We start from the raw sequence: 22,099 nt of genomic DNA on the forward strand, positions 1-22,099 counted from the left end.
TTATTTACAGGGTTTTGTTTTAATAACAAATATTTTTAATAAACTCCTTTGTAGGGATATTACCATTAGACCTAAAAGTTAGTTACTTCAGAACAGACGGCTCTCCTAATAAGAATAGTAGAGCAAACACTGGACCTAAGAATTCCATTAGAGGATGTAAGAAAAACTAGAGCTTGAGACAATTCCTGATTGGAGTATTAAACTACAATGTAATGAGGTACAAAGTGGAAAGAAGAAAGGAACCAAAGATTAGCTTTAATAATTTGCAGCTTTGCTTTAAGTCTTTGGTAAACCATTTTGCTTTAAAATTTTTACCCTTCTGAAAGGCTTAAGGGAATGTTAAAAAATCTGGCTTCCAATATATTCATTCAGGAAACAGTTAAAACTATGTACCTGATCCAAGATTAGTCTGGTAGAAAACCAGGGGGTTGCAAGGTATTTACCAAGCACTGTATTTCTCTCTAGCCTACATGTTCCGTGAAAGAGCAAATGGGAAAGTTAGTTTGAATCTTGATTCCAAGTGAAATTACTCACAATGACCCAAAAATAAGAGACTTAAGTTTTAGGAAACCTAAATTACAACTTATAAACTCTCACCAAAATGACTTTTATTTGTATCTGATACATAAACGTGAGTAGCAATTCATGGCACCTGGTAATTTGTCCAGCTTGAAAGAAGGTTTATGAAATCAGTAAATGCCATTTTGAAAAAGGTCTTCTGTCACAAAATAAAAATACGCCTCTTCAGCAAAATCCAATACTATTCCCTCAGTACTTTACAAATGGAATTTTCTTCTACTTGTATCCATTTCCCGGGGCTGAAAGTTAGGGGAAAAAAGTACAAACAATACATAGTTAACAGTGCTAAAAAACTATGGGTTTGTCTCAGACTGAAGAGTCTTTAGGTCTAAATAAAGGTATTGGAAATTACTGTTCAAATATATGTGTATGTAAAATTTTATCATACTTAAGTGAAATATTGCTTACTAGACAAAACATGTTTTAAAATATTGAAGTTTTCATTGATGATTTAAAATGATGATCTCCAAACTTCTACAAAACCTCTATAGAAATAGTTCTCAAGAATGCAGCAGAATCATGTTGTAACACAGGCTTATAAACAGATTGCTGAGTCCCCACTCCTCAAGCTGCTGATTCAGTAGGTCTGTGGCCCCAAAATTTGCCTTCTTAACAGGTTCTAGGTGCTGTTGCTGGTCCCACTTTGAGAACTACTGATCTTTAGGATACTTCAGATGAATCAGGACTAATCACCAGACTCAAACACCATATCAGAGATTAGTTCTTTCTAGCTCATGGGGGAAGAAATTCTTAAGTGTAACTTAAGGTATAAATGCCTAAAGCTTAAAATACATGGTTTCCTTCTCATTCCATACTTTTACAATCATCTAAATGGCTTTTCAAAGAGTAAGCACATACCTTATGGACCCATTCATATTCTCCATATTTAGAATCAAAGGTCCCTTTCTGAAGAGATCGTAATTTTAAGGTAAAACGTGGTCCAAGTTCCTGAATTCCCACTTTCTTTTCACTCTTGAATATGTATCTTCAAAGGTAAAGAAAATAAAAGAGTTAAGGAAATTAGTCTGAATTAACCCAAGTGTTATTTCTTTAACATTATGACAGGGCTCAAAAGATACTTTAAATTATTTCTCATTTTCAATACTTATCACAATACATTTTCAACATAATCCTGTTTTCTAATCTATTTCATGAGTGAAGCCAAAGTCCAAGGAGTTAAAGTATCTTTCTCACCTGTGAAATCTGAAGAAGATATAATCTCGTTGATTGTGGAACGTGGCAACCTGCCTTCCAATAAATTGAGGATTATGGGGAAAGAGAGATGCAAACATACGTCCAATAGAATGACCCAGCCGTGTTGTAAAATTATTCAGAATTATTTCGGGTATGTGTTCTGTGGGGTCCTTGCCTCTTCTCTAGAAAAATGATGAAAAAATCACAATAACTAAGTTAATTGGCAAAACTATCTCATTGTAATTTCAAGTTTTAGAATTTAGATAAAATATTTCAAAAATTTTAAAGTTATTCTGATTAATGACAGACAACCACAGATGGCTTATCAAACCCATGAAATAAGATGTATCTAAAATTATTTTATATGCCGTGAATGCACCAAAAAGAAAGTCCTATTAGCAACGTAACATTTCTAGCAATGAAGCTATGTGCCTGTCTGCCATAACTCAATTCCAATCTCACAAGAAAACTGTCAGTAGATAAAACTACTGGTTTAATCAGGAGAGCAAATGCCCTTATTAAAATCAATCAGATCTAAAAAAGTATCTGCCAGTCAAATACTATGAGGAGACCAATGCCAATCGAATGCATAAAACTTACCTTAATTTCCTTACGCAGACGAACGCTGCTCATTTTAAAATGAGCCGTTGGGCCATTTGGCAAGTGACTCAAAATTAATCCATCTGTTCATAAAGCTAAGAACACACTGAACTCTGTAATCGAAATCTTAAATTGTTTAAATCACTGGTCTTCTGTATGCCCAAAGGCTCCTAAAATTTGTAGCTAGGAATAGGTGGGTGCATGTATTCCTCTGGGTTAATGGAAATTTTCTTACCATACCCCAAACTCGAGACACGTAAGTCAACCTAAATCTCTCAGAAAAACATTAACCTATAGTTGTCTTACTTTTTCTCTTTTCAAAATATGATAAACAGCTGGTCATCACCCTCAATAGGGTTATGTTGAGCATTCAACTAAAGTAGACAAAAAGAACTACTTAAGGTCCACTACTCTTAACAGGAATGATAAGACAGGATGGGATTCTAGAATAAGTTTAGTGTTGTAAATAGAATGTTCAGAGGCCTTATAACCCTAAAAATGCACACTTCTATAAGTTTATATATACATTTGTAAGATCAGGATATACTGTCATCTTTGAATATCATCCCAAAAGACCAGATACTCCTAAATTCTCTTCTTGAAATCAAGGTTATTAGTGTTTCTCAAGAGACAAGCTTTTAGTCTTGAGATTACTGTACCACAAATTAAAATCAACCAACTAATAAGCATCTATTGATTGTCTACCATGAACAGAGAATTGTGCTAGACACTCAGTTTTAAACTACAAATTAAATATAAGACACCTATTTACTCAGCAGGGTTAGCAGCCCAAGGGTTTTAAAAATCCTAGATGCAGCAAACTAAGATTACTACCTATTTAAAACATTCCTCAAATCTTTGTAGCACAATTTGATTCTTTCAAATACTGAAACTTAAAAGGAGATTGTTTTGCACATCTCCTTAAAAGGAGATCATGTCCACACAATATGAGTTTTACAAAACACACTGCCATCTTTTTATAGTGGCATTACACTCTCCCATTCATCCAATGATGAAATTGGTTATCTTCAATTTCCTCCTCTCCTACCAAATCCTATTTATTGCTTTTTACCTTCCTAAGTTCCTCACTTGTACATCTCCTCTACCCTTACTGTTAATTGTCTTAGTTAAGGTCCTTGAGATTTTCCATCTAGATTATTAAACAGTATCCTGGATGGTCTTCCCTCTCTCTTACCATTTCAAGTACATCTTATAACAGATTGTAAATCAAGTATGGATTTAGGCCTTCATTCTATAAGTAAGCTATGGGACTTTGCTGTGTCATTGGATCTGGATCATAGTTTCTCATGTGCTACGTGAAAAACAAACTAGATACCTCGAGTTTTGACAGCTGCAGCTAATTTCAAGCTACTCTCACCAGACTCATCTACAGAATAAAGACATCAGTGTGACACTCAATGTGGCTCCAAACTATGTTCCTAACTTGTTTCCCCTTATGTCTCCCCATGCTATTTCCTAAGTGGTAGGCACTGACACAATCTCTTAGACACCATACACATTAATCCTATCATGTATTTTTTGCTCGTACTATTTCAAATTCCTGTAATATTTTACTCATCAAGGCCCACTTCAAATGCCACCTCTTTTCACACAGTCAAAATTAAGCTCTGTATCCTCTCAGCTCTCACTGTTACTAACTATAGCACTTGTCACTTGGGTTATAGTCATGTAAATGCCTTTCTTCCCAACTAATCCATTAGCTCTTGGAAGACAGATCTGTTTTTGACAGATACTAGTGCCTACCATATAGCAGATTATCAGTAATTGTTTGAATTCTTTCCTCCTTTTCAAAGATTCACCACGGGTTCAATTTCATCATTTGCAAATTGAAAAAAAATCATAAAATCTAAGGGGGTTAAGAGAGGTAAAGGTCATTTCTTGCAACCTAAATCAATGCTTGAATCCTTTCTAGAACATTCCCATTAAATTGTGGTTTCTGTCAAAAGCAAACTACAAAATTCAAACTTATGAATTCCTAAGTACCAGCACTGTACAAAAAGGTCTGTTTATATTACTTCTAGTCTCCAACACAAACCATGCAAAATAGGAGTTGTCATCCCTATTTCAATAATGAGGAAAAGAGGCAGAGAAGGGTCAGGTAAGTTAGCTCAAGTTTCAGAGGTAAGTGGCAGTAGATCTCAACTGGGGTGGGATTACACCAGTGCCCAGGCCCTTGACTGGCAGCTGCCCACATTTGGAAATGTATAGAGGCATTTTGTTTGTCATGATGACTTGAAGTGAAATTGGCTTTTTAGTACCCAAAGGCCAGAAGTGCAAAACATTCAAAGCTGCCAAGAGTATAGCACAATGAATTATCCTATCTCAAATTTCCATTTACAAATTATGAATATAGGATGTAGGTCTGTCCAGGAAAAGCCTCCATGCTTCCCACCACACCACAACATTTACTGAAATGCCTACTATAGGTGAGGCACTATGCCTTAGAAACAATACATTTAATGTGATCCTGTAGGAATCCTAAAGATAGGTATTATTTCCTACATTTAAAATATAAGAAAACTTAGTGGCCAAGAAAGTGAGTATCAAGTCACAAGAGTAGCAAGTAATAAAGTCTGTATTTGGCATCACATCTGCCTGACCCAAAGCCACTAGGCTACAGTTTAGATAGTTGACAAAATTCTTTTCCAGAATAAGTCAAAAATTTACATTCCTCTAAATTTCTACCCTTCAACATTTCCCATATCTTTAGACAGTTATGTTCCCAGATTCTAATCACCCACAGGCTGAATATTCTCAATTCTTTCAACTTTTCTCCAAGTGTCATCATTAGCAGTCATGATTTGTTATTTTGAGCCCATGTTGAGTCTCTAAGAATCACCACTATTCCTATGAGGTGCTTACAAATTATTCTTTCTTTAATTATTCTACATTTCTTTTCTGGATCACAGCAAAGATTAACCAGTAGTCCACTTTCCCCCTCTGTGCTTTAAAAATCCTAACTCCATTTGCCTGTCTCATATCTTCCTCAAAGAGTAGCACAGTCTTCATTGACAAGTCTGCGCACAGGTTCTTTGAAGCCAGGATATCTGACCTCATTCAGAGTTTCTAGGCCTTATCTTACAATCTCTTTATCCAAGATGGACTTCCAATCCCCTCTTACCAATGTCCTTATTAGTCTGAAGATCATTCTCTGTTGACAGAGAAGACAAAAGCAAATTAAGAGGTCTGATTTCCTAGTGTCTTTCACCAATACTTTGCCATCAGCTGCATTACTGGATATCAGAAAAGTGAAATATCTTTGAAATTATAAAAACCAACACATCCAAGCAGCGTTATACTTTAAAAAATTCCATTCATTAGGACTTTTAGAAACTGCTGTATAATTCTGTATGCAAAAATCTTAGGATACATACGTATGCGTGTGTGTGTGTGTGTATATTTATATATGTTTATGTGCACGGGAGTAGACAATTTCATATTCAGATTAAATTATTTAACTTAGTTATTTCATTAATAAAAATCAGATCTGCATACTGATGGTACCTTAATTATCTGATGCTTAACTTACCCTACCAGGTGTCCAATAGAAAACTATTAATAAATTTTAGGTAAAAGGACAATACCATTTTACAAAGAAAAGAGAATGTTAAGTTTTCTAAAGGCAACAGATGGTGTAAGTGAAACTTATGTACCTATAGTAAAATGCCTCAGATAAAACAAGGATAGAATGTTTACTGAATTGATGAATATCTGCTTCTTAGCAAAAAGTTACTAGTAGCCTTGAAATGACGATGATTTTTTAACTGCCAAAAATAAAGAGAGGAAAACTGACCCTGCCACTTTACTTCGAGGGGTAGCTCTAAAAAGGGCAGCAACTACCTTAAAAATAGATCTTTTCTGGAATAGTTAAGTATTTAAGAAATTTAGTTACTTTGGTATATTAACCCACAATCCAAGCCAAATCAAAATATGGCCAACAAAACACCACATTTCAAAGCTAGTTTAAGTCTATTTTATTTCCTGGAAAGCAACTAGTACAAGTGGATAATGTCACTAACTTCCAGTAAAAACAAGAAAAGCCATAAAAGTTACTTAGATTTTTAAAAAGTAGCTTTTAAACCATTATATATATATATATATTTACTTACTTAGAAAATATATACATTATCCTGACAGTAGGAAAGTCCTATCTATGTTTTTTGCAAATTCTTAATTTTAATAATGTTGACCCATTTAACTGATCATGTTTAAAGTCACTTAATTCACAGCCACCATTCGATAAATAAGTAAAACAATAGCAATCACAAGAACAAATCTAGGCATCCTTTATGTGATCTCTTATCTCAAAACAAGTCATATAGTGGGTTTAAGTGACACATTCACCTTGAATCTGAGACTCATAGAAAAAGGAGAGATTACTCTTGGTATCTGAAACACTGGCAAATATACAATAAGGGCTCAAAACGCAATCCTGTGATACCGTCTCTTGCAACATAAAATCTAGCCATATCAAATTATTTGCAGATCCCCAACTGAGTGAGCTATTTCACACCTCTATCTTTCAATTATGGTCTTCTCTCTGCACTGGACACTCTTTCTCTGTCTTATCCACCTCATTCACCCTTATCCACGTAGCTGAGCTTAAGCATCTTTCTCTGTCAAGTCCTTCCTCTCTGATATCCTCAGGGCAGATTTTACAGTCAGAGTTTGCACTGTCTCCTATATTTCTCTCTTTAATTGTACTACTCATATTTTAGTTTTCTTAGTTTACATGTCTATTTTATCCTACTAGATTACGAATTCCCAGAAGCTGTCTCTTGTTTATCTCCACATCTTTTACTAAGGATTAAAATAATGTCTTCCCTGTAGCCTGTGCTTGATGAATGTCTGCTGAAAGGAGAGGAAAAACTAGTTCACAGAATCTTGGATAGAGATACATAATTTTCTACTTTAAAACTATGTTTTGAAAGTTATAGGGGACATTTCTTTATTCTTTTAAACATATTTCAAATGAAGGTGAAGACAGGAAAACTTCTTTAAAAAACAAAGGATACTTGGTGTTTTACGATCTTCATTAATAACGATCAGATCTGTGAAATCTCTTGATATGCACTGTGGAATAATCTTTTTCAGAGCCAGTCCTCTTCTATAATAAACATGTGAGTTTGGTATAACTGTGGACAGCTGTTCACAGAGTCGTACAGTTCTCTGTAAAACAAAATAGCAAAAATGCTCAAAAGTGAAAAAGAAAAAAATCTTACATGGTATACATTTGTAAGGAAAGGAGTAACGATTACTGTTAGGTAGTATTATTAACAGAGAGCAAGACTAGGGAAAGAATGAAATCTGAACAGTGTTTCATGCTTTATCAAAGGCTGATCATCCTAAAGCAGTGATTCTCAACTTGGGGTGATTGTGCCCCACCAGGGGACATTTGGCAATGTCTGAAAACATTTTCGGTGGTTACGACTAGTGGTGGTGGGGGCGATGGCTGCTACTGGTATCTAGCTGATAGAGGCCAGGGATGCTGCTAAACATCCTATAATGAACAGGACAACTCCCATAACAAAAATTATACAGCCCAAAATGTTAACATTGCTGAGGCTGAGAAACCCTATCCTGAAGAATCAATGCTTAGTGAACCACACATCACCAGTACTACATTTTATTTAGCTTATCTGAAGAGTTAATCTAATAATTAACTCTTCTAAACAAGTTCTTTTAAATAGTCTAAGTAATAAAAGGAAATTAGGGATTCAAGGACTGTACTAATTGATATACTTATTACCCCATGAGGTCTATCTGATGTTGTGATGAGAATCTTGGGAGAAGTTTGTCTGTTGAAGTAAGAAGCAAATTCATCTGTAGCTTCATCATAAGCAACCTGAGAACAGAAAGAGATAATTTTACATCAAATACTCTATACTGGGTCAGAATTTTAAAAGTACGGATTCTATGACAATAACTACCTAGCTGATAGTGGATTTAAGTAAAGCCTGGGTGGGACTTAATGTTAATGGCAATATGAAGAGGTTGGGTGATTTCCTCTCTGTAGAATACAGTATAAAACTGGAAAAAAATGTCAAAAACAATTTCAGGACACAAACTGAGATCCATTTATTCCTGAAAAATGGCTATAGCTGTAGATGAGAATCTTGCCAAGAGCTATTCCATTTCCCACACCAACTTGGTGAAAACAGTAACTTCAGGTCTGATGGTAGACAAGAACCAGCAATCTTAAATCCAGAGGTGGTGGACGCAATTCAGGGTGGGAGGAGGTGTGGGTATGAAAACCCTAGCTTTGCCAGTCTAAGGTTAAAGGCCCAATTCAGGGTAGGTGTGGACCAGTGAGATATTTAAAGGAAAGCTCTGGAAGTGAAACAGCCATAGAGGGGCTGAGATAATCTCTCCACAAATGTCTAGTTGACAGTTAAACTCCAAATGGGAGAGACCTGAGAATCCAGCACACACGAAAAGCAAGGGAAACGTGAGAACTGGCTCCAGTTTTGAATGAATTCCTCAATACACACAGCTCAGTTGGCAGAAGGTATGTATGTCTTAGTGGCTCAAGGCGTGTCAACACAACCTCTGTCCAAATCACTGGATGACCATTAAGCCACCTACACACAGGGATAATCTTGTATAGAGTCAGGTTAAAAATAACAATAAAAAAAAAATAAGTGGAGACAGTGCCACTGTCAGGGAAACAGATTCCACAGTTTAAGTCTAGGCAAACTAGTAAAACAGAACAGCCCAATAATGCTTTAAAAAGAAAACAATCCAAAGATACTGCAATATGCTATCTAAAATGTCCAGTTTTCAGCCAAACATCAGATATGCAAAGAAACAGGAAAGTATGATCTATAATCAGGAAAAAAGCAGTCAATAAAAACTGATTCTGAGTGGGTGCAGATGTTGAATTTAGTAAAAATTTCAAAGCAGCTATAATAAATATATTCAAGGAATTAAAGGAGAATATGGACTTAATAGCATATCCGAGAAAGCAGAAAGATCAACGAACTAGAAAAAAGATTAATAAATATTACCCAATCTGAACAACAGAGAAAACAATCATAGAAAAAGGGGCAAAGCTGGAGAAACTTGCAGGACAACGTTAACCATTTCAACAGTGTGTGAAAAGGGATTCCCAGAAAGAGAGGAGTGAAAGGGGCAGAAAAAAATATTTTGAAGAAATAATGGCTGAACACTCCCCAAATTTGATGAAAAATTCTATAACTTACAGATCCAAGCTCAACAAACCTCACATAGGATGAAAAGAAAAAAAAATACCTCAACACATCAGAGTCAAACTGCTAAAACCCAAAATCAGAGAAAATTTTGAAAGAAATAAGAGAAACATAAATCATATAGAGGGAAATGATGATTAATGGCTGATTTCTCATCAGAAATAATGAAGATCAAAATACAATGGAATATTTTCAAAGTACTAAAAGAAAAAAGCCAACCAAGAATTCTACATCCTGCAAAATTATCTTTCAAAAATAAAGGCAAAATAAGCACATTTTCAGATAAACAAAAACTGAAATAATTAGCTATTAGATCTGCAACATAAACAAAGACTTAAAGAAATCCTTCAAGCTGAAAGAAATTGACACCAGGTGGTAACTCAGATCCAGAGGAAGAAAAGAAGAGCACTGTAAATGGTAAATACGAAAGTAAACACGTAAGACTGTGTGTGTCTGTACACTCTTAATTTCTTTTAAAAAACATGAGATTGTTTAAAGCAGTAATTACAACACAGACTTATGTACAAATGACAATAACAGCACAATAGCAGAAGAAATGAAGCTATACTGATGCAAACTTGCTATATTTTACCAGAATTATGTCAATATATTTACCTAGATGGATTGTGATAAATTAAAGATGCATGTTGTAATTCCTAGAGCAACTGCTAAAAAAAACTCAATATAGCTTAAATGATCAAGAGGAATTAAAATACCATACTAAAAAATATTTAATAAAAAAGGGAAGCAGTCAAGGAGGAACAGGAGAAAAGTAAAGACATAAGATATGTTAAAAAACAGCAAAACGGCAGATGGAAATCTACATCAATAATCAACATTAAATATTAATTGTCAGACTGAATAAAAAAACAATATCAAACCACCTGCTATCGGTAAGTGACACTTCAAATTCAAAGACAAATTGACTGAAAGTAAAAGCACAGAAAAAAAAAGATATATTATGCAAACAGTAACTATAAGACAGTTTAAGTAGCTATATATACATCAGACAAATGGACATTAAGAAAAGAAATATTGCTAGGGACAATAAGGGGCATTTTATATTGGATTATGGGTCTACACATCAGGAAGATATAAGAATTATAAATATATATGCACCTAATAAAAGAAGCCCCCAAAAGACATGAAACAAAACAGGAATGGAAGAAATTAATAAACAATTACAGTTGGAAATGTCAATACTCCTCTCTCAGTAACTGATAAAACTAGGCAGAAATTCAGCAAGAACATATAAGACACAATTAATCAACTTGAAACAACTCTTACAGCAATCTACTTCAAAACAGGAGAATATACATTTTTCCAGTACACACAGAACATTCTCCAGAATTGATCATATGCTAGGACATGAAACAGTTTCTTTAATTGAAGAGGACTAAAATCAAACAAAGTATGTTCCACAACCACAATAAAATTAAATCAGAAATCAACAGCAGAAAGAAATCTGGGAAATCCTCAAATATTTGGAAATTAAACAACACACTTCTTAAAAATTGATGAGCCAAAGAAGAAATCACAAAGTATCTTGAACAGAATGAAAACACAACAAACACATCAAAATTTATGGGATGTGGCTGAAGTAGTGCTCACGGGGAAAACCCGAGGTTTCTTTGATTATATTAGAAAGAAAGAAAAGTATAATCTAAGTTTTTATCCTTAGAAGCTAGAAAAAGAAGAGCAAATGAAACCCTGAAGAAAAGAAATAATAAGGATCAGGAGAAAACTAATGAAATAAAAAAATACATCAAGCAAAAAACTAATGAAATTACAAGAAATCAACACATCTTCCATTAAAAGAGATACTGAAGATGTGAACAATAATGAAAGTAACACATCTTAAAACTTGTAGGATATACCAAAAGTGGTTCTTACAGGGAATTTTGTGGCCTTACTTAGAAAAGAAGATGAAAAATGAGCTATTTAATCAAATACATAAAGACAGAATAAACTCATAGCGTGGAAGAAAATAAACAATAAAGATAAGGGGAGATATAAACGAATTAGAAAACAAAGATTCAACAAGGAGGATCAAAGAAAAAACTAGTTTGAAAAGAATAACAAAATGGATACATCTCTGGTGAAAAGCCCAAGTGAATAATATTAGGAATGAAAAGGGGACATTACTGCAGTCTCACTCATGAACAGATGTACATATTCTAAGCAAAGTATTTACAAACCAAAACAATGCATTAAAAAAGATAAAACATTATAGGTAAACTGGATTTACCCCAAAAATGTAAAAGAGGTTTAACATTAGAGAATCTATTTCATTTACTTCATAGTGCAATAAAGGAGAAAAACTACACACTCTTCTCAATATTTGCAGAAAAAGTGCATAATTATCTCAATATTTGCAAAAAAGCATCTGATAACAATCTATATCCATTCATGATAAAACAAAAAAATCCAGCAAAAAGAGAATAAATGTAATTTCCTTAATTCATAAGAATAATCTACCATTAATGGCACAAATATTAATAATGACACATTAGAAGTATTCTCTTTAAAATCAGGAACATGGTGCAGATGCCACTATTGCTTTATCTATTTATTTGACATTATGCTGGAGGTTCTAGACAGCACAAAAGTGGGGCAGGGGGAGAAATGAAAACTGTTAATGGGTTGAAAGTAAGAAACAAAACTTATTTGCAGAAATGATTATCTAAACATGAAATGAAAACAATATTCAGACAAATTATTAGAAATGAATTTGGTAAACTACTGGTTGGAAGATCAGCATCCAAAAATCAACTCTATTTTTATAAACCAGCAAATAGAACAATTTTCAAAGAGATGCAATTTACACTAATAAAAAAATAAAATAATCAGGAATAGCTCTCACGAGATTTATGTGTAAAACCTGTATGAAGAAAATTATGAAATTCATTGAAATATTTTCAGTATTTAAAGAAGACCTAAATGAAGCAATACACAGAGGGATCCTCAAACTGACCTGATATAGAGTAATTTACAATTTTATGTGAAGGACAAAAGTGCAGAGAACACTCCTGAAGAGAGGGATCTGAGGATGGGGGTGGGGAGAGGCTTCTTGCCCTAAAAGATATCAAAACTTACCATGAAGCTAAATAATTAAGAAAGTGAAAAACTGATACAGTGACAAATTGACTTAAGCAAACAGAAAGCCCGGAAAAAGGCCAAGCAGATACAGACACCTGATATATGACAAAGCACTACAATTCACTGTGGGGAAAGGTTGCACTACTCCAAAAACGGTGCTGGAGAAACTGGTGATATATGGGGAGAGGAGAGGGAGGGCAGGGGAGGAAAGAAAGAAATTGGTTTCCTTTCTCACACCAGCAGAGAAATCAATTCTTGACGCTTAAGTACATAAATGTGCTGGCAACTCTTCAATTCTTTTAGAAAAAAATATGAGAACATATGATCACAGGATAGAGAAAGATTTTTTAAATATGGCAAAAAGCACTAAATATTTTAAAAGTTTAAAACCTAACTATATTAACGACTTTTGTTCATCAAAAGACATCATAGAGAAAGTAAAAAAGAGAATCTATAAATTGGAAGATACTTGTAACAATTATGAAAGTTTAGTTTATAAAGTTCTACAAATCAGTAAAATACACTATCGTATGGAAAAGTGGGCAAAAGACATAAGCTGGACATATCTCTATTGAAAACAGTAAATGCATGAAAAGATGCTCAATCACACTAGGAATCAGGGAAATGCAAACTCAACCACAGTGAGTTAGCTCTTTATCACAAGTCTGAATGTGGATGACCAGGAACTACTCTTATACCACGGGAGTACAGAAATGATACAACCACTACTTTGGAAAACATTTTGGCACTATCTTGTAAAGTTGAACATTTACACACCCCATGACCCAACAAATTCTCCACTAAGCAAATATTTAGAGAAACTTTTACATTTATGCCTACGATTCCCAATTTATCTCCAGCCAAGACCTCTTCCATATCTCATCAATGACAATTCCATGCTTCTAACTGCTCGGGGAAAAACCTGAATACCATCTTTGAATCCTTTTTCACTCACGCCCCTTATCCAATCTATCAAAAAATTCTAGTGACTCTAATTTCAAAACGCACCTATAAAACCCCTCAAAACCTCAGAATCAGATTAATTCTCAACACTCACTGTAACCACCCTGGTCCAAGTCATCATCATCATTATGTCTTTCCTGGATTACTTCAGTAGCTTCCTAACTAGTCTGTTTACCTCTCTAATTATATTCTCAGTATGGCAATCGACTACTTTTAAAAATTAAGTCCGACCATATCACTCCTCTGTTCAAAACCATACAATGGGGGCCACCCGGTGGTGTAGTGGTTAAGTTTGCGTGCTCCACTTTGGCAGCCCAGGGTTTGCTGGTTTGAATCCTGGGCGCAGACCTACACACTGCTCATCAAGCCATGCTGTGGCAGCATCCAACATACAAAACAGAGGAAGGTTGGTACAGCTATTAGCTCAGTGACAATCTTCCTCAGACAAAAAGAGGTTAAATTCAGGCCCAATTTTCTTCACAAAAGGAACCCCAAAAACAAAACAGAAACAAACCATCTAATGGCTCCTCATTTCCCTAAGTGTAAAAGCCAAAGTCCTCATGATGGCCAATGAAGTCACTGATCCAGCCTCTTCCTTTTCCCATACTTTTCTGGCACCTCTTCTACAACCCTCCCCCTTGCTCACTTAATTTTAGCCTGCTGGCCTCCTTGCTGTGCCTCAAAAACATACTAAGCATACCCCTGCCTTAGAGCTTTTGCACTGGCTGCTCCCTGATCCTGGAGTACTTTTCACTCAAAGACGGCTAATTTCTTCACATCCTTCAAGTCTTTGTTAAAAGGTTATCTTCTCTTTGGTGGCCTGGGGTTCGCCAGTTCGGATCCCAGGTGCGGACATGGCACCACTTGGCATGCCATGGTGTGGTAGGCATCCCACATATAAAGCAGAGAAAGATGGGCACGGATGTTAGCTCAGGGCCAGTCTTCCTCAGCAAAAAGAAGAGAATTGGCAGCAGTTAGCTTAGGGCTAATCTTCCTCAAAAGCAAAAAGTACTAAAAGAAACACTTGAAGTACTATACAGAGATTAAATGACAAAAACTTTACCTAGGCATAAAATATAATACATTTCTAGAATATAAACAATTACTGCCTTTTTCTATACCATTACTGGGAAATTCACTTATAAAATAATCTACAGCAAATAATAAGATAATATGCCAACAATATAGCTGAATCACTCCATTATACAACTTGACCAGCCAGTACTTTAAATTAAATGTCAACATATGAATAGGTAATTTATCAAGTGGGGTCATCCAAATTTATTTAAGATGTCTAACATTACCTCTTCATCATTAGGGTCTACTATGGTTTCATCATACACTCGCTGGTTGTCAATGGTCTTGGGTACAGGCTTTGGTGGAGCCTAAATAAAAGAAAAAAGAGTAGGTTTTAGAAGCATTTTACATTAATAATTTTTCATTACGGCTGGGAAAGAATAACAGAAATCTGCAAACAAATCTAAAACTCAATCTGTTGCTCACTTCAACCCACTGCTACATCAATCCTAATGACATCAAGAGGGTTTTAACTCTGAGCAGAGATACATGCAAACTGGAGGAACTGCCAACACCAAATGAAATGGCTTCAAACCAGGCAGAGGCAGCAAAGAGAAGAAACGGGGATCAAAATAATCATCCACCAAGAAGAAAAATATCAAACAGAAAGGAAAAAATTACAAAAGTACACATATATGCAGCTTTGTTCCAATACTTCCGGAAAGCTATTCAGAAATATATAACAAAAGCTACAAATCTATTTCTATCTGCTGAACTAGTAATTCCAGTTTGGGGGATTTATGGTAAGGAATAAAAGAGGGGAGCAATTTATCCAAAGAAATGTGTAATATCACTGTAGTTAATGGAAGTGAACAGCAAATAGGGCAAATGTCCAATCACAGGGTCATGACTGTGGCACTTCAACACTACAGAATACGGTTAGAATCAGCAATCACACACACTCAGCTTAGACCAGAAAATTGTGCAAATGAACTGTTAAGGAGCAGGAATACAGAATTGTAAGCATATGTTAACTAAAACTAATTCAAAATATATGTACACTAACAGTGGTATGAAGAAATCTGAACTGCTGATCTATTTGGGATTTTATTTCTTACTACTCTATGAAACAAATATTAAGTTTTAAGTAAGTTTTTAAAGGAGGCAGTTCTAGGAAGTCATCTTTCAGTCCAAAAAACAAGAAGGGTGATATTTTCGAAATCAATGAAACCAAGAGCTGGTTCTTCGAAAAGATAAACAAAATTGACAAACCTTTAGCTAGACTCACTAAGAAAAAAAGAGAGAAGGCTCAAATGAATAAGTTCAGAAATGAAAGAGGAGAAATTACAACAGACACCTCAGAAATACAAAAGATTATAAGAGAAAACTATGAAAAGCTGTATGCCAACAAATTGAATAATGTAGAAGAAATGGATAAATTCTTAGAATCATACAGCCATCCAAAACTGAATCAAGAAGCAGCAGAGAATTTGAGGAGACCAATCACCAGTAAGGAGATTGAAACAGTAATCAAAAACCTCTCCCAAAATAAAAGTCCAGGACCAGATGGCTTCCCTGGTGAATTCTACCAAACATTCAAAGACTTAATAGCTATCCTTCTCAAACTTTTCCAAAAAATTGAAGAGAAGGGGAAGCTTCCTAACTCATTTTACAAAGCCAACATTATCCTGATACCAAAACCAGACAAGGACAACACAAAAGAAGAAAATTACAGGCCAATATCACTGATGAACATCGATGCAAAAATCCTCAACAAAATACTAGCAAATCGTACACAACATTACACTAAAAAGATCATACACCATGATCAAGTGGGATTTATTCCAGGGATGGAGGGATGGTTCAACATCCACAAATCAATCAACATGATATACTACATTAACAAAATGGAGAATAAAAATCACATGATCATCTCAATAGATGCAGAGAAAGCATTTGACAAGATACAGCATCCATTTATGATAAAAACTAAATAAAATGGACATAGAAGGAAAATACCTCAACATAATCAAGGGCATATGTGACAAACCCACAGCTAATATCATTCTCAATGGGAAAAACTGAAAGCCATCTTTCTGAGAACAGGAACAAGATAAGGATGCTCGCTTTCACCACTCTTATTTAACACAGTATTGGAAGTCCTAGCTGGAGCAATCATGCAAGAAAAAGAAATAAAAGGGATCCAAATTGGAAAAGAAGTGAAACTGTCACTATTTGCAGATGACATGATTTTATATATAGAAAACCCTAAAGAATCCACTAAAACACTTTTAGAAATAATAAATGAATACAGTCAAGTTGCATGGTACCAAATCAACATACATAAATCAGTTGTTTCTATATACTAAAAGCAAAGTAGCAGAAAGAGAAATTAAGAATACACTTCCATTACATCGCAACAATAAGAATAAATACCTAGGAATAAACTTAACCAAAGAAGTGAAAAATCTGTATACAGAAAACTATAAAACATAGTTGAAAGAAACTGAAGAAGACAGAAAGAAATGGAAAGATATTCCGTGCTCTTGGACTGGAAGAATTAACATAGTTAAGATGTCCATAGTTCCTAAAGCAATCTAGATTCAACACAATCCCTATCAAAGTTCTAACAAGATTTTTCAGAGAAATAGAACAAGGAATCCTAAAATTTATATGGAACAACAAAAGACCCCGAATAGCCAAAGGATTCCTGAGAAAAAAGAACAAAGCTGGAGGTATCACACTCCCTGCTTTCAAACTATACTACAAAGTTATAGTAACCAAAACAGCATGGTACTGGCACAAAAAGAGACACACAGATCAATGGAACAGAATTGAGGGCCCAGAAATAAACCTACACATCTGTGGACAGCTAATTTTCGACAAGGGAGCCAAGAACATACCATGAAGAAAGGAGAGTCTCTTCAATAAATGTTGTTGGGAAAACTGGAGAGCTACAAGCAAAAGGATGAAAGTAGGGGCCAGCCCCACGGCCAAGTGGTTAACTTAACAGGCTCCGCTGTGGCGGCCCAGGGTTTCACGGGTTCAGATTCTGGGCGCCGACATGGCACCACTTGTCAGGCCACGTTGAGGCGGCGTCCCACATGTCACAACTAGAGGGACCTGCAACTGGATATACAACTATGTACGGGGGGGATTTGGGGAGATAAAGCGAAAAAAAAAAAAAAAGATTGGCAACAGTTGTTAGCTCAGGTGCCAATCTAGGGGAAAAAAAAAAGGAATGAAAGTAGACCATTATCTTACACCATGCCCAAAAGTCAACTCAAAATGGATTAAAGACTTGAATGTAAGATCTGAAACCATGAAACTTCTAGAAGAAAACATAAGCAGTATGATCTTTGACATCGGTCTTAGCAGCATTTTTTCAAATAACATGTCTGACTGGGCAAGGGAAACAGTAGAAAAAAATAAACAAATGGGACTACGTCAAACTAAAAAGCTTTTGCACAGTAGAGGAAACCATCGACAAAATGAAAAAACAACCTAACAATCAGGAGAAGAGGGGCCGGGCCAGTGGCACAGTGGTTAAGCGTGCACATTCCGCTTCTTGGCAGCCTGGGGTTCGCCGGTTCGGATCCCAGGTGCGGACATGGCACCACTTGGGACGCCGTGCTGTGGTAATCGTCCCACATATAAAGTAGAGGAAGATGGGCATGGATGTTAGCTCAGGGCCAGTCTTCCTCAGCAAAAAAAGAGGAGACTGGCAGTAATTAGCTCAGGGCTAATCTTCCTCAAAAAAAAAAAACTATCAGAGAAATGTAAATCAAAACCACAAGGAGATATCACCTCAATCCCATCAGAATGGCTGTAATTAACAAGACAGGAAACAATAAGCATTGGAAAGGATGTAGAGAGAAAGGAACCCTTGTATACTGCTGGTGGGAGTGCAAACTGGTGCAGCCACTATGGAAAACAGTATGGAGTATCCTCAGAAAATTAAGAATAGATCTACCATATGATCCAGCTATTCCAGTGCTGGGTATTTATCCAAAGAACTTGAAAACACAAATTCATAAAGATACATGCACCCTTATGTTCATCACAGCCTTATTCACAATAGCCAAGACTTGGAAGCAACCTAGGTGCCCATCAAGGGACGAATGGATAAAGAAGATGTGGTATATATACATAATGGAATACTACTCAGCCATAAGAAATGATGAAATCTGGCCATTTGTGACAACATGGATGGTCCTTGAGGGTATTATGCCGAGGGAAATAAGTCAGGAGGAGAAAGTCAAATATCAGATGATCTCACTCATAAGTAGAAGACAAAAACAACAACAAACAAACACACAGCAACAGAGATTACCATAGGGGAAGGGGGAGAGAGGAGGGAGAAAAGGGTGATTAGGCGCACGTGTGTGGTGATGGATTATAATTAGTCTTTGGGTGGTGAACATGATGTAGTCTACACAGAATTAGAAATACATTACGATGTACACCCGAAAATTATATAATGTTATAATCCAATGTTACTGCAATAAAAAAAATTAATAATAAAAAGAATGGTGATATTTTCAAATGGTAATCAGCATATTAGTTTGCCATAATTGACTGATTATTGAGAGTTAAAAAGAGACTAATATTGCTTTACAGGATTTTGCAGGTCAAAACAGTCTAATATTGGCAATTTCATGTCATTTAACCTAATACTATTAAGAGAATGCATGGAAAAGCAGAGATTTTCCATTTGGATACAGTCTTTATATTTTTCCCTTCCCTTATCCTTACTTGGTACCTCATCTTAAGAGATGAGAGTGGAAGAATTGTATGTTTTTAAAATTTTGCAAGTGTAAATCATAACCTAGAATTATAAATAAAATGAAAATAACTTAGCTGTGCAATAATGTAGAAATATTTAGCAGTTCTTTTAAAAATTTTCAATAGAAAGGTTTCACTTCTTATCAATACAACAAAAATAGCCAAATCCTTTCTTGATGCATTCTCTCTGCTCTCTTCTTTGCCATAATCTATCCAGGTATCTCACCTTCCTCCCACTTCCCATTCTCGCTCTTCAGACTCATATCCTGTGTGTCAGCTCTCATTCTCACACACCCCAACCCTATAACAGAAGGGGCTCTGTCCTGCCTTTCCCCAGCCCTGCCTGACAAAGAGCCCTTGCTTCAAGTCACAAGAACTCCAGCTAATGACCTAAATTGGGGAGTTTCTTCATTCCCAAAGTCAGGGAGATGTGTCTTTCCTCTCAAACACATAAAGTTAAGTAAAATAAGGAAGTTGAAGTATACATACCATTTACGTGAAATGTTGAAAACATGCAAAACATCACCATTGTGTTTATTGTTTAGGGACCCAAACACACAAAGTAAAGGTAATAAAGAAGTGCATGGGAACAATAAACAGCAATTTCATGAGTGGTTATCTTTGGAGGGGAAAGCAATCAGGAAGAAGCACACAACGGGCTTTGAATATTATTTGCTAATGCATTATTTCTTAAGCTGAGTAAAGGAAAGAAAAGGGTTTATTATTTTTATACAAATGAAATATTTCATAATAAATTTTAAATGAGTGATTTAACATAAATATCAGGGAGCATTCCTTAATATAAGACAGAAAGCAGATGGCGCTTTTTTAATTTACCTTATCACCAAGAGCCTCTCTCTCTTTCTTAAGTTTTTTCTTAGCTGCCAACTTTTCCTAAAGGGTTAAAAAAAAAAAGAACAATTTGAGAAACCACCAGTCACATCACAAACACATACTGAAGCTACAAATTACAAATGCTATGAATACTTAACCTGAGCAATCTTTGTAATGTAGCAAAAAAAAAATCCTGACCCAGATTTTCATACCTAAGTTATTATAAACTAAATAAGCTGGCCAATAATATGATTTCTTTAACAAAGATCTTGCTTCTTCGAAAAAAATCTAAATTGGCGAGTCTGAATATTTAAAATTTCACTAGTTTTATCTTTTGCTGTGAAACCTCAAATTAAGTGAAAGTGCAAAACATATATCCAAACAAGTTAAGTTTTTGTTGCTTTGTTTTGCATTCCTAGCAAGTTGCATCCTAAAGAAACGCCGGGCTATGCTGGTTGCTTCTCTTGAAAAGCACTAGAAACAAATGCGAATGGGAGATGAGTTTTCAAGTTGTTTACAATAAAACCATTCCTGGTTACTGACATATTGTATAACCAAAGCATGCTTTTAAAATTATTAAGAACTTGCAAGGTGAGTTAGCATTGTTCGTACTGTAAATCTGTATCTTCTGGAGATTTCTGAACAGAATGCTTGACACACAATAGAGAATACTTTTTTTTTCCTAGTGTCTGTTTACTCTCAATCCATCAGGTCTCAGATCGGAAATTACACTCCCCAGAAGTCTTCTAAGACACTTTTTCCCCAACTCGCACACCAGAATGGGTTAGATGCTCCTTCTATATACTCCAATAGCACTTTGGCACTTATGATGATTAACACTTAGTTCAGGGCCTCAAAAAATCTAAGAGGAGGTAGGCAAATAAAAAGAACATCGTGTGTGTGAACTTGTATGATGTGCCAAGAATAAGCAAATGCTTGCTTCTAATCGCAGTTTAACCACAAATGAGCACTGTGACCTTGGGCTTTGTTTTTCTCTCTTCCTATCTGTTTACCTCCCAGAACAGTATGAGGATAACAGTGTGAAGAGTAAGTACAATTACTAGGAACTTTACAGGACTAATTTCGGCTAAGAGCTGCTGCAGGAATCAGAGAAACACCATTTTGGATTTCTGTACTCCCTGTATTACGAATTCCTGCAATTAACCAACGGTAGGCGGCCGCGGTGAGCGGGGACACGGAGACTTCTGCCTCCTGGTCAGGAGCGGGTAATTTCCACTAAGAGAGCAGCACCTCTCGCTTTCATTCTCAGCCCAGGACTCTCGGAATGAGCCGTAAGGAAGGGAATCCTTGACGCTTAGGCAAAAAGCTGAACCTAGAAAAAGTCCCCAAAGCAGGGCAAGGACGGCAGGACACAACAGCCTTACTCTCTTACTCTACCGGATTATTCACCGCTGCCCGGGACCCTAGGTAGGGGTGACCGCGCATGTGCAACACCACCACGCAACACCACCACCCACCCACTCCCGCGCGGAGGGAAAACCGCGCATGCGTTCTGCCGCTTCCGCCCCCCGCCTCGTACCTTCCGCTGCTGCTGTTTCCACCGCGTGAACATCAAGTGTCGCCGCTGTTTGTTCTTAATCTCCGAGATGCTGAAGCCTGGGGGAAAGGCAGCCGCTTTCGGGGGTTGGACCCCGCTTTCCGTTGCCCCATCTTCAGCGACTGCAGCCTCTTGAGGTTCTTCGGTAGCGGCTTTTCGTTTTAAGGCTTTCTTTCCGCTGCCGCCGCTCTTATCCCCGGCCTTCGCCATGGTGTTTCCTCCTTGGTGTCTGTACGGAAAC

General features: G+C 36.1%; 1 protein-coding gene across 1 annotated transcript; it reads right to left on the reverse strand.

Annotated features, from left to right (window-relative positions):
• Positions 1–486: 486 nt before the first annotated feature.
• On the reverse strand, positions 487–22,089 carry RPF1 (ribosome production factor 1 homolog). Its single transcript, NM_001309177.1, has 9 exons — positions 21,841–22,089; positions 20,304–20,360; positions 14,969–15,049; positions 8,144–8,239; positions 7,410–7,563; positions 2,374–2,456; positions 1,774–1,955; positions 1,438–1,564; positions 487–818 (listed from the first exon to the last, which is right to left on the reverse strand). The coding sequence occupies exons 1-9, from the start codon at positions 22,066–22,068 to the stop codon at positions 777–779; spliced, it is 1,050 nt and encodes a 349-aa protein (NP_001296106.1). The 5' UTR covers positions 22,069–22,089; the 3' UTR covers positions 487–776.
• Positions 22,090–22,099: the final 10 nt, after the last annotated feature.

This window comes from Equus caballus, chromosome 5 (assembly GCF_041296265.1).
Source record: "Equus caballus isolate H_3958 breed thoroughbred chromosome 5, TB-T2T, whole genome shotgun sequence".
Taxonomy (NCBI): Eukaryota; Metazoa; Chordata; class Mammalia; order Perissodactyla; family Equidae; genus Equus; species Equus caballus.

Coding starts and splice junctions, on each gene's coding strand:
- RPF1 (NM_001309177.1), bottom strand. CDS start 22,068: ATGGCGAAGGCCGGGGATAAGAGCGGCGGCAGCGGAAAGAAAGCCTTA. Junction 15,050..20,303: donor GAGAGGCTCTTGGTGATAAG/GTAAATTAAAAA, acceptor TCTTTTATTTAG/GCTCCACCAAAGCCTGTACC. Junction 1,956..2,373: donor GTCTGCGTAAGGAAATTAAG/GTAAGTTTTATG, acceptor TCATTTTTCTAG/AGAAGAGGCAAGGACCCCAC.